Source organism: Girardinichthys multiradiatus, chromosome 6 (assembly GCF_021462225.1).
Source record: "Girardinichthys multiradiatus isolate DD_20200921_A chromosome 6, DD_fGirMul_XY1, whole genome shotgun sequence".
NCBI classification, from domain to species: domain Eukaryota; kingdom Metazoa; phylum Chordata; class Actinopteri; order Cyprinodontiformes; family Goodeidae; genus Girardinichthys; species Girardinichthys multiradiatus.
In genome coordinates this window covers 18,386,358-18,399,724 of record NC_061799.1, presented here as the reverse complement: position 1 = coordinate 18,399,724, position 13,367 = coordinate 18,386,358, and the positions used below count along the sequence as shown (strand labels likewise).

The 13,367-nt window shown below is 39.7% G+C and overlaps 1 protein-coding gene across 1 annotated transcript in view; it reads left to right on the top strand.

Annotated features, from left to right (window-relative positions):
- epha4b (eph receptor A4b) overlaps window positions 1–13,367 on the top strand; it is a 154,244-nt gene that overhangs the window by 121,100 nt on the left and 19,777 nt on the right. The window contains exon 14 of the mRNA XM_047368770.1: window positions 7,391–7,452. Coding sequence (XP_047224726.1) covers window positions 7,391–7,452 — 62 coding nt within the window. The remainder of the gene's footprint in view (window positions 1–7,390; window positions 7,453–13,367) is intronic.

Sequence of the window (13,367 nt, the reverse complement as noted above, 5' to 3'; positions counted from 1 at the left end):
TTTCTCTGGCCCCAGCTGGTCCTCTCACACTGCCCTCTCTCTAATCAGACAGGCCAACCTGATTGCTCTGGACTCAGGTGTGCTGGATTGGTTTGTGTAGGTGTGAGTAGATACCATGGTAGTATTGGTTTAAGTTGTACTGGGAGTAATTGCTTTTCTGGTGCAGTGGGAGTAGGAGCTAGGTCAAAGCTAGTTCAGCAAAAGCTGAAAAGGCTGAAGTAGTACTACTATGATAGCAAGCAAGAGGAGCTGGTATGCTTTTGATATTACTAAAAAAGAATGAAGAAACTCCTTTAAAAATAAGGAGAAATCAAAGAAAGAAGAAAATGTTTTCTTTAGGAGCAGAATGATTATATGTAAATACAATAAGTAAGTATAATAAGTGCAATAGCGCTGCAGCGACTCAAGGTCAGTTTGTCCCTTCACAAATTCCCCTTTTAGTACCGACAAGTCATTTTGTGCCTTGCTACTTCTAATCCATGCCCATAAAGAAACCATTTCGTGTCCATGTACCTAAACCATTGCAGATTTTTTTTTTGTAATTATTTTGAAGAATTCTGTACATAAATAGTTTTATTTAAAACTTTTACAATTTCACTGACTTATAGTCGGTATGAAACATTCAGTAGGAGACTGCTCTTTTTTATACCCAAAAAAGTAGGGTACTAAACGGCCAAAGCAACAAAGGGCCGAAATGGCTAGCACCCAACTATGCTGAAAGGTCTTCACAGACATCCCAGTGTTAATAAACGCACAGCGCTTGGTTTACACTTATATATGTTTATCTTTGGGTCATTGAACCACAACTCTCTGTTCAGAGATACCCATTTTAACTCAAGCCTCATGGAGGGCCATAATGCACTGGTTTGTCAATCTTCTCCTGAGAAAAGAAGAACATGGAACTGAAAAAAAATGCAAGTGATTTGTCACGAATGATTTACACTTACACGTCTGTGTAGAAATTTGCTTAACATAAACTTTGGAGTGAAGTGAAAGATAGAGCTGACCAGGAGGTCTGAATTCAAGATTATGAAGCAGCATGTTTTTTAAGGCTAATGAAAAGTGTAAAAAATACTTACAAATATTTCCATTTTAATAGAAATGGCATGTTGAGAATCAAAACCTTCTTATAATTGCTGAATGGCTTTTAGCATGGTTACACTGGTATTTTGACAATTACTAATTACTTTTCTTTTCAATTTTATTGTAATATTGGTGACTTTAAAATTACAGGCTGCTCTTTTAAGCATGCTGAAGTACCAGTGCCTGTACTAAAAATATTAAAATGACCAAGTTGTGATTTGATCATTAGTTGTGGCAATTGGTGTAGTACATATGTTGGCAGTGTTGAACCTCTGTTGTGCAAGTATTGTGTATATGCATGAGTGTCTTTCTTAACTGAATTTTCCAGGTCCAGCTGCTCTGCTTGTCTATGTGCATGTGGGAGGGTGAATGTTTTCTGCTTAAAACCTCATAAGCCCCCAGCCGCTGCCATGTAAAGCTGTAATAACCTATTCCGCTGTCTGTCACCTCATTGTTGCCATTCTTATGCTAATTAGACCACTGACTGCACAAAAAGTCTCTCTTTTCTTTATCAGGCTTTTTCTGCCCTCATCCCCTCATCCATGCCCCCATCACCCTCTTCTTATCTTTGCTTTATCTCCCCAGTCCCTCATTTCATCCATCCGTCCTTTATGTGTCTTACAATCACTGCAACAATCGGCTCATTTGGAAAACCCTCAATTACAGAACTCAATCTCTTCTGACACACAGGCACACACACACTCATTAAAGGGCTGCTCTACAAAGGTGCTATTAAAACTGTCAAAGTCGTGTTTGCCAGGCGTCATTCTGTTTGAAGAAACTAGTGATTGGCTTTAAATGCATGTTTTTGTTCACCAAACAATAAGCTTTTCAGTGTTTCCTGTCAGAGTGTTTTAAAGAATTCATGCGCTAAATACACATGCAAATTTTAAGATTGGAAATCACAGAGAGGAAGTGGGACAGAGAAAAAGGTGACGATAAGTGCATGATGGTGGGAAGAAGGGGGCATGAATGAATGAGATAAGGTACAAGAGTGAGCAACTGAGAGAAAATGAGGCTTGAGTTTAAATTATGGTGGCACGGAAATAGGGGAGATGCTGAGGAGACAAATGTGAGGAAATGAGAGGAGAGGTAGGAGGAGAGGTGAAGAGTGGAGAGAAGATAAGGTTATTGAGTTTCTGTCTATCCCTGTTCTCTACAGCCCCCACAGCCTTACATGGTGCTTCCCAGAACAGAGATCTGTCCTGTGTTAAAAGCTTTGTATCATTTAGTCCCGACCCTTAACATTAATCAATACAGCAGTTATTTCATTTTCTCATTTGTACCTTGGGCCGCCTCATTCAATAAAGCAGTAATATGGCCCAGTGGCGCACGCACAGATATCTACTCGTAATGTAATTGTCCAGATGTATACAGAGTCTATCACTTTCGTTTACTATCACACCACGCAGACTAAAACTGCCTCTTATAATGCAATTTACTAGAATCTATGCTTGGTCTGCAGACTGATCAACGTTTTCAAACATAGGTGCTACTCCTAAATGATTAGACCATCATCAAAGGATGGCAACCTTTTTTTGACCACCCTAATAAAGTGTGCTACAAACTGAAAGCTTCTTTCATGTCTATTACATATTTAACTAGCTCAGGTAAAACATCCAAACTAGAAATGCACCAGAGATTTCTGACTGATGTCAAATCTCCAGTTTTTGTTTAGCTTTAATATCCCTATAAAGAATAAAAGAGAATTTACACAATTCTAATCTTTTCTTTAAGAACTATAAAAACACAACATTTAAAATACCTATCTCTTAATTTACTGCCACGAGAGGTTGTTAGATATTAAGATTAGAAGCAGAGGTGATGTCACTATGTGTGAAAGCAGTTGCTGTAAATAAAGATTTGTACTGTTTTTAAACAAACACAAAATTATTTTGGAGTTGAGATTTTAAACTGTCTTTAGAAGTTTTGGTTAGCGATGTGAAATGTGCCCCTGTTTGGCAGAAGGCAGCTCCATGATAAGCTAAAGTGTGTGAAGTCCAGTCTGTGTGTGTGTCTTTGGAGAATAAAGGCTTGTGTTGAAGGTGCTAGAAGGAAAAGGGATTCACTGTGTTTTCAAAATGTCCTCATTAGTGTGATTTCGCAGACAGCAGTAAGGAAAAGACAAAACGAGCTAATGTAAACTGTAATATATCTGCAGTTCCTTCAGTCTTTTAAGGATGTTGTGCTAATTCCAGATGCCAGATTATTGCTAAAGGACAGTGTGTGTGTGTGAGAACAACGCCAAAGTCATGTAGCCCACCCCCTGAAAAATAGGTTGAATGTGTTTCATTGTGCTTCTCTCTTGACCGCATCTAGCATCTTGAATCTGAGGCAATATTCTCCATCACCTGTAACATACATCTCCCAAACACACACTCACACACATAATTGGTTTTTATGGTAGTATTTTCTGGCCCCTTTTCATGGGTGTGAACTTTACAGTGTAACATTTGCATGTGGTGGAGAAAATACATGTAATCACATTTAACAAAGAAACAACAACAAGCGCTGACACAAACCTGCACATACCAACAGAAAGCTGTGAGGAGCCAGCTCTCCTTTTAGTCAGCATTAGACCCATGTAGTGCTTCATTTGCAAACTGAACACACAAATGTTCTCACTCTCTAAACAGAGCTCAAATCAGCCTGTCATTATAGCCCCAACCGTCCTCTCTTGCCATGGCCAGAAACCAGCTCTCTCTCCCGTACACACACACACACACACACACACACACAGACTCCGTGTGGAGATAAATGTGACCAGCAGTCCTCACCCCCAGCAGAAGAAAATCCAATTCTCTTTCACTTTTATCCCTGAGACTAATGTTACTGTCAAAGAAGACACCACCACTAGAGACCAGTCGACTCTGTTGGTGTGTGTGTGTGTGTGTGTGTGTGTGTGTGTGTTTTCTGCAGTGAGATAGTGAATTCATTTAAGGTGATGTATTGCTGTCTTTACGTACAATCTTACTGTAGGCCTTGGTGGTGTCGTTGCTGCCTGTCCATGACAGGCGTGTAAGCGACCTCCTCCCTCAAGTCCATCTCCTCTCCTGTCTCCGTTCTCTCTACCTTTTCTGTCCTTCTGTTTTTTTTTTCATTCATTGTTCTTTTGTCATCTGTTCCTTCCCATTTCTTGTCCTCCCACCTTCCTTTCACTTATCTGGTTAAGTTAAGTGATAATTGTCTTGTTTTCTACTTCAATGTTTTATTACAGTTTGCATTTGTACGCAGCACATTGTTTTATTAGCTTCAAGGCCATATTAAAATGATAACAACCTTTTTTTAAACTTTCTTTTAGTTGTGATTCTAAGACATGTACAGTTTGTGCATCAGTGCTAGTGTGATTCATTTATAGAGTCTATAAAACATTTTATGATGACACTTTGTTACACTATGGAGGTGCACAAAGAAATCTCTTGCTATGCATCCTGTCTGCTGTCACATATAAACTTTCAGTTTGTGACTGTTCAATGAGAAGATTAGACTTGCAATTGAAAAGTCATGTGTTTAGTTCCAGCTTCTTCCCCTGCCACATGTTGTTGTGCCCCTAGGCAAGGCACTTAACCAATCTGCCTATCAGTATATGACTCTGTGCGTGTCTGTGAGTGTGACTGTTTAAAAGTGGCTCTACTGTATTACTCTTTGAGTGGCCAGTTTGACTACAAAAGACCCACAATTTCAGTCCATTTTACTATGTACTTTGTGAACATTAGAAGTTGCACTGATTTTTAAATCAAGTTAGGAAAAGCCTTGTTTTTCCTTCTTCCATTTTTTGAAGGACAAAAATCAAACGTCAAATGCCATAGATTTTACATTGATTCATATTTAAATGACATGTTTTATCCTTGATTGGCCACATCACAAATTGACTTCAACATTTTAGCCACAGATCTTTTGGTTTTTGATTTAAAGAACACTCATTCAAATAAAGAAAAACATCATTTCATGTCTTTTTTAGATTATATACAACTCTAAATAAGGGTAAAATTGGACTTGTGGTTCTTCTACTGGCTGTAGTGTTGTGGAATTTTCTTATCAAAGTGGGTAGAAGTTGACTCCCAAGACAATAATCCCCACTTTTTCCTTTCATTATTTTATAAATCAGAGTATGAAGAAGGAGACACCCCTGATGCCTCAAGGTTCCGGAACCATTTTTGTTACCCGTTCAGTGGCACGTCTGCCGTCTGGCTTTTCTCCTTTATGAGGTGTTGAAAATTGCTAAAAACCACCCGCAAAACCCTCCCTGCCATTCCTTTGCAGGGTAACTGGGCCCTCAGCTGATGTCCTCCCTCTCGCAACTCTGGAACCTAATTAATTAGTTAGGAGATGATGGTTAATGTGTAATAAAATAATAATATACATTATATCATACAGAGCAACTTCTCACCCAGATATATTTGAAGACAAATAGTTTGGATCCAATCGGCCAGAAGCCGCAGGCGGGCACCCGGACTCCCCTCCAGTAATATGGAGGTGGACTGAGAACAACTCTCAGGCTGGCCAGGCGTCCGTGTCCCGTCCTGCGGTCTCCTCTGGCACGTTAGATCCTGTTCGTGACGCTAAAATTCTTGTGGAATTTTCTTATCAAAGTGGGTAGAAGTTGACTCATAACAAGAGAAAATCCGGACTTTGTCTTTATAAGTTTTATTCAAAGGCATTCAGCGTTTGAATGACTCTGTCACCGAGCAAGTCAGTTAAGCAGAGCCCCGATCAACATTTACACACAGTATTTATACCAGAACATGACAGTGTTATCTCAACACTTCAAAGAGTCTGTGTTTTATGACCCCAGACCCTTCTCGGGTTCAGAGGTGACGAAGTTATCTAGGAACCCATCTGTCCTTCCCAACACATCATCCTAACTGTGGGTTTTAACCATTAAACTTCTGATAATGGCTTTTACAGCTTCCTTCACTAACACAGATGTTCATAGGAGTAAGGTAACCCAAAGGTCATACACTGTGGAATGCTTACTGCAAGAATTTCCATCACAGTAGTTAGGATTCAAATCACTATAATAAAACATAAAAAATATTTTTTGACAGAGGTAATAAACTATTGTACTTATAATCTGCATTTAGTGCGGGAAACATAACTCTTTATTTAAAACCACTTGCAAGCCCAAGAGTAAGAGATATAAAAATAGATTAAATTAAATTTAGTTCAGATGTCAAAAAAGTAATGAAATATCTGGGTACCACATCTTTTAATAGCGTAAAACCCTGTTTTATTGTTATTACTCTCTCATACACACAGTGTGACATTGCCTCTGCATATGATCTAAATAACTATAGTGACCACTCATAGTAGCATTGTTAGAAACAAATAATTTGACTGTTGTTACACATGGTTCTCTGAAAACAATACAAAAAAGTATCAGATCTACAAAAACTAGAGGTCAGAAGTTGGCCACAAATCTGAAAAATGTTTTTTAGAGGGTCCATTCAAAATTGTAATAAAGCTTTACTTCTTTTGGCCTATTTATTTGCTAATTAATTGTAGCTCTGCACATCCTTTGTCTTAGGTTAAACACATTTACAGCAGCACTCCCTGTCTAGACATTTTCCCTTTTTTTTCTCCCTCCTCATGTTAGGTTGTCTTTATCTCTCCCCCAGGATTTTTTTACCCCGCTTTACAGAACTATTCATTACCGGTGACATAGCCTGTGTGTTTCCAACCCAAGCGACATCATTTGTAGCTGAATGTTGAGTATTTCTTTGGTGATTGGCAATGCTTGACTGCAGTAGGGGTCTGGGTGGAGGTATGAGGGGGGCCTGTAAAACAGGGACAACTGCTGTTTTTGGTGTGTGTATGTGTGCGTGCATATGTGTGATTGCAGGTACTTTGTTAATCATTTGTAAGCCCCACCAGATGCCAAGCAGAGGATCATAGGGTGTAGGGTCTGTCACTCAGCCTCCCCTTCATCACCCGCAAAGTTGCACACAAACACACAGTCGTGCAGGTGCACAGCGATCAAACTGCAAACCCCCCTTCCCTCGGGACTGATTAGTATTCATGAGATCTCCGGAGACCCCTTGCACACACACACTCACACACACATATATATATATTGTGGTGGATTGGTCTATTCTAATTATCTCCTGGCGTTTATGGAGAGGGCTGATTAGAAGCTGTCAGTGTGACTGATGACGGCATACCATGTTATCCCCCTGAGATGCGCAGAGACGAAACGAGAGGATGGTCACAGCTGCAGACTCTGATTCTTCCCTGTTCCCACCCATTTATAGTTTCTCCCGTGTAACCATGGCTTATTAACGACTGCCTTATATTGTGCCTCTTTCAGGTAAGCCCGTGATGATCATCACAGAGTTCATGGAAAATGGTTCTTTGGACACTTTCCTGAAGGTGAGTCATGGTTCAGCAGGACACAGCACAGCACTTTTAGTTCCTCCCTGGACAGCGCCACAACTCTTTACCTTAAAGTTCACTATAACAGAATGACATACTGAAGGACATACTTTCTTTAATTTAATAGAAAATTTAACTTGAAGTATCTTTAAACTGTAACAATTGTTGGATTAAAGGAAGAGGTGAACGTGAATTGATAAAAAAGGAAAATTGATCAACATTAAAATATACAAAGTGTGAATCTCAAACAGGATGACAAAAGGCTGAAATGAAAACAACATCAGTACAAGACACATACCATTAAATACAGTGACAACCACCAACACCCTGTGTTCTTCAATTATATATTTGGACACATGGATATTTGATAAAACCTAATGGAAAAAATACTAAGAAATACAATACAAAAACAATACAAACTTAAAAAGAGATTGTTCCCTTGTTTCCTTTATTTTCTGTAAAGTGAAACAAAAAATGTATATATGGTGAAGATTAAATTAGGATATGCACACATGTATTCCAATTTAAAATGGCTAAAGTCAGTCCCAGTTGTATCACATCAAAGGAATATGATTAAAATAGCAGTACATAGAATTTGGAACTTGAAGGTTTGCTCTGTTTAAACCTTAGACTTTTCGTTTTAGTGTGCTCCTGAAAGTGTGTGGGAGTGCAAACATGTTGAGATCTTACGAGATTTCTGAGGCCTTCAGAAAGAAGATTGTTGCAGTTTATAAGTCTAATAAGAGATTTAAAAAGGTCTCAGAAGAATTTGAAATCAGCAATTCCACTGTATGAAAAATAGTCTACAAGGGGAGGACTTTCAAAACAATTCCTAACATACCCAGCTCTGGCTGTCCAAGCAAGTTCACCCTGAGAGCAGTCCGTAAGATGCTAATAGAAGTCCCCAAAAACGCTAAAATGCCAGACAAGACCTACTGAAGGCTCTTGCTGTGAAAGTACACACCTCTATAATCACAATGAGCCTGCAAAAGTTTAACTTCTATGTGAGGTGTTCAAGGAGGAAACTTTTGTTTTTGCTTTTTGATGTTTGACAACATTCAAAGTGCTTTACATAATGAAAAAAGTGCATTGCAGTGACAAAAAAGTACAGCACACGAGGACAAGTAAAGAAAATTAAGAAAAGTTGGGTGTAGAAAAATGTAGAATGTAGAAAAAGACCAGGACTTCTGGAAGAAAGTTCTTTGGACAGATAAGTCTAAAACTAAATTATGTAGACGTTAGAGCAGGAGACATGTTTGGCCTAAACCAAATACTGCATTTCAGGAAAATAACTAATATCAACTGTATAACATGGTAGTGTCACAGTTTAGGGATGCTTTGCTGCAGCTGGGCTTGACCAGCTCATCTTCATATTATCTACAGAGGGAATGCTGCAAGTCACTGACTGGATGCAATCTGCTGGGTTTCCTTAGATAGAAAAACTTTTTATCCAATTTGAATAAAAAGCTAACTCCGACTGCACTGTTCAATTGTTAGGATTAATAGGAATGTATGTACCTGACTGTTGTGAAGTGCCTTGAGACAACATGTGTTGTGAATTGGCGCTATATAAATAAAACTGAATTGAATTGAATTGAATTGAATTAAATTCCAACATGTATCAAAGGGTGCTTGCGGAATATGGGGTTAAAAAAGTTAAGCTAAAGCAGAACTGGACCCTGCCACAAAACAATGGCCGAAAACATATCGATACATCTACCAAGGACTGACTGAGAATTATTAAATGGAAAGTCCTGGGGCGAATTAAAGTCCAGATCTTGATCTCGTTTATATGCTATGGGGTGACTTGAAATGGGCTGAGCATGCAAGAAACCCTTCAAACATCTTTGCTTAAAGTGAGGAGAAAGACCGGGCTTCCTCAGACCACTGTCAGAGACTGGTATACAGGTCCTTCTCAAAATATTAGCATATTGTGATAAAGTTCATTATTTTCCATAATGTCATGATGACAATTTAACATTCATATATTTTAGATTCATTGCACACTAACTGAGATATTTCAGGTCTTTTATTGTCTTAATACGGATGATTTTGGCATTCTGCTCATGAAAACCCAAAATTCCTATCTCACAAAATTAGCATATCATTAAAAGGGTCTCTAAACGAGCTATGAACCTAATCATCTGAATCAACGAGTTAACTCTAAACACCTGCAAAACATTCCTGAGGCCTTTAAAACTCCCAGCCTGGTTCATCACTCAAAACCCCAATCATGGGTAAGACTGCCGACCTGACTGCTGTCCAGAAGGCCACTATTGACACCCTCAAGCAAGAGGGTAAGACACAGAAAGAAATTTCTGAATGAATAGGCTGTTCCCAGAGTGCTGTATCAAGGCAACTCAGTGGGAAGTCTGTGGGAAGGAAAAAGTGTGGCAGAAAACGCTGCACAACGAGAAGAGGTGACCGGACCCTGAGGAAGATTGTGGAGAAGGGCCAATTCCAGACCTTGGGGGACCTGCGGAAGCAGTGGACTGAGTCTGGAGTAGAAACATCCAGAGCCACCGTGCACAGGCGTGTGCAGGAAATGGGCTACGGGTGCCGCATTCCCCAGGTCAAGCCACTTTTGAACCAGAAACAGCGGCAGAAGCGCCTGACCTGGGCTACAGAGAAGCAGCACTGGACTGTTGCTCAGTGGTCCAAAGTACTTTTTTCGGATGAAAGCAAATTCTGCATGTCATTCGGAAATCAAGGTGCCAGAGTCTGGAGGAAGACTGGGGAGAAGGAAATGCCAAAATGCCAGAAGTCCAGTGTCAAGTAGCCACAGTCAGTGATGGTCTGGGGTGCCGTGTCAGCTGCTGGTGTTGGTCCACTGTGTTTTATCAAGGGCAGGGTCAATGCAGCTAGCTATCAGGATATTTTGGAGCACTTCATGCTTCCATCTGCTGAAAAGCTTTATGGAGATGAAGATTTCATTTTTCAGCACGACCTGGCACCTGCTCACAGTGCCAAACCCACTGGTAAATGGTTTACTGACCATGGTATCACTGTGCTCAATTGGCCTGCCAACTCTCCTGACCTGAACCCCATAAAGAATCTGTGGGATATTGTGAAGAGAACGTTGAGAGACTCAAGACCCAACACTCTGGATGAGCTAAAGGCCGCTATCGAAGCATCCTGGGCCTCCATAAGACCTCAGCAGTGCCACAGGCTGATTGCCTCCATGCCACGCCGCATTGAAGCAGTCATTTCTGCCAAAGGATTCCCGACCAAGTATTGAGTGCATAACTGTACATGATTATTTGAAGGTTGACGTTTTTTGTATTAAAAACACTTTTCTTTTATTGGTCGGATGAAATATGCTAATTTTGTGAGATAGGAATTTTGGGTTTTCATGAGCTGTATGCCAAAATCATCCATATTAAGACAATAAAAGACCTGAAATATTTCAGTTAGTGTGCAATGAATCTAAAATATATGAATGTTAAATTTTCATCATGACATTATGGAAAATAATTAACTTTATCACAATATGCTAATATTTTGAGAAGGACCTGTATGGATGTTATATACAGGTCCTTCTCAAAATATTAGCATATTGTGATAAAGTTAATTATTTTCCATAATGTCATGATGAAAATTTAACATTCATATATTTTAGATTCATTGCACACTAACTAATATATTTCAGGTCTTTTATTGTCTTAATACGGATGATTTTGGCATACAGCTCATGAAAACCCAAAATTCCTATCTCACAAAATTAGCATATTTCATCCGACCAATAAAAGAAAAGTGTTTTTAATACAAAAAACGTCAACCTTCAAATAATCATGTACAGTTATGCACTCAATACTTGGTCGGGTATTCTTTGGCAGAAATGACTGCTTCAATGCGGCATGGCATGGAGGCAATCAGCCTGTGGCACTGCTGAGGTCTTATGGAGGCCCAGGATGCTTCGATAGCGGCCTTTAGCTCATCCAGAGTGTTGGGTCTTGAGTCTCTCAACGTTCTCTTCACAATATCCCACAGATTCTCTATGGGGTTCAGGTCAGGAGAGTTGGCAGGCCAATTGAGCACAGTGATACCATGGTCAGTAAACCATTTACCAGTGGTTTTGGCACTGTGAGCAGGTGCCTGGTCGTGCTGAAAAATGAAATCTTCATCTCCATAAAGCTTTTCAGCAGATGGAAGCATGAAGTGCTCCAAAATCTCCTGATAGCTAGCTGCATTGACCCTGCCCTTGATAAAACACAGTGGACCAACACCAGCAGCTGACACGGCACCCCAGACCATCACTGACTGTGGGTACTTGACACTGGACTTCTGGCATTTTGGCATTTCCTTCTCCCCAGTCTTCCTCCAGACTCTGGCACCTTGATTTCTGAATGACATGCAGAATTTGCTTTCATCCGAAAAAAGTACTTTGGACCACTGAGCAACAGTCCAGTGCTGCTTCTCTGTAGCCCAGGTCTGGGGAATGCGGCACCTGTAGCCCATTTCCTGCACACGCCTGTGCACGGTGGCTCTGGATGTTTCTACTACAGACTCAGTCCACTGCTTCTGCAGGTCCCCCAAGGTCTGGAATCGGCCCTTCTCCACAATCTTCCTCAGGGTCCGGTCACCTCTTCTCGTTGTGCAGCGTTTTCTGCCACACTTTTTCCTTCCCACAGACTTCCCACTGAGGTGCCTTGATACAGCACTCTGGGAACAGCCTATTCGTTCAGAAATTTCTTTCTGTGTCTTACCCTCTTGCTTGAGGGTGTCAATAGTGGCCTTCTGGACAGCAGTCAGGTCGGCAGTCTTACCCATGATTGGGGTTTTGAGTGATGAACCAGGCTGGGAGTTTTAAAGGCCTCAGGAATCTTTTGCAGGTGTTTAGAGTTAACTTGTTGATTCAGATGATTAGGTTCATAGCTCGTTTAGAGACCCTTTTAATGATATGCTAATTTTGTGAGATAGGAATTTTGGGTTTTCATGAGCTGTATGCCAAAATCATCCGTATTAAGACAATAAAAGACCTGAAATATTTCAGTTAGTGTGCAATGAATCTAAAATATATGAATGTTAAATTTTCATCATTACATTATGGAAAATAATTAACTTTATCATAATATGATAATATTTTGAGAAGGACCTGTATAACGTTTATGTAGACATAGACAGAGAAGTAGATGAGTAACAAAAACATTCAGGTTTAGTCTGTTACAGAGTTCTAAGAAATGCACTTAGCATCCATTTCCCAGAACACAGTGCTGTATCAGACTGCTGACAAAGGACGTTTGTTAGCTTTATTTGGAACCCATGCTTTATCAGGACAAACTAAATTGAGTACTTTATTGCACATTTAATGTAACATTGCAAAAGTCAAACCAGTGTAAAATAATCTGTAGTATGAATAGAAAGAAACAACTCCAGGACATTTCATATGTTTGATAAGCATCACAACATGTTTTTATTAGTGAATTATACCCAGACAATTGCAGTCAGAGGCAATGCTTATATCTTATCAGGTAAATTAATTGATTAATTGATAATTAATTGATAAAGTCATTTATTTCATCTTAATAGTAATGTAGGCAATAGCAATAAATTACATATTATCATTATTTACAAATTTCTGGTATTTCAAGAATTGATGATACCATGCACTCCAAAAATGCATTAGGGCCCTGACAAGAGAAATAGGCCCACAGCATCACAGATTAACCACCATGCTTAACAGTTGGTATGGGGACCTTTTCCACATTCATCTTTTGTGTTGTACCAAAGCAACCTGCAGTGTTTGTTGCTGAAAAGCCCAACCTTAGACTCACCAACCAAAACAAATGGTTCCTGTTACAGTTACAGTAATTCAAAGCAAACTCCTGAAATTAATGTTTTTGATGGTGGGAAATGAAGGGATTTTTCTAGCATCATTCCTAAGCCAATGGCTGGCAACTGCTGGTTGTTAT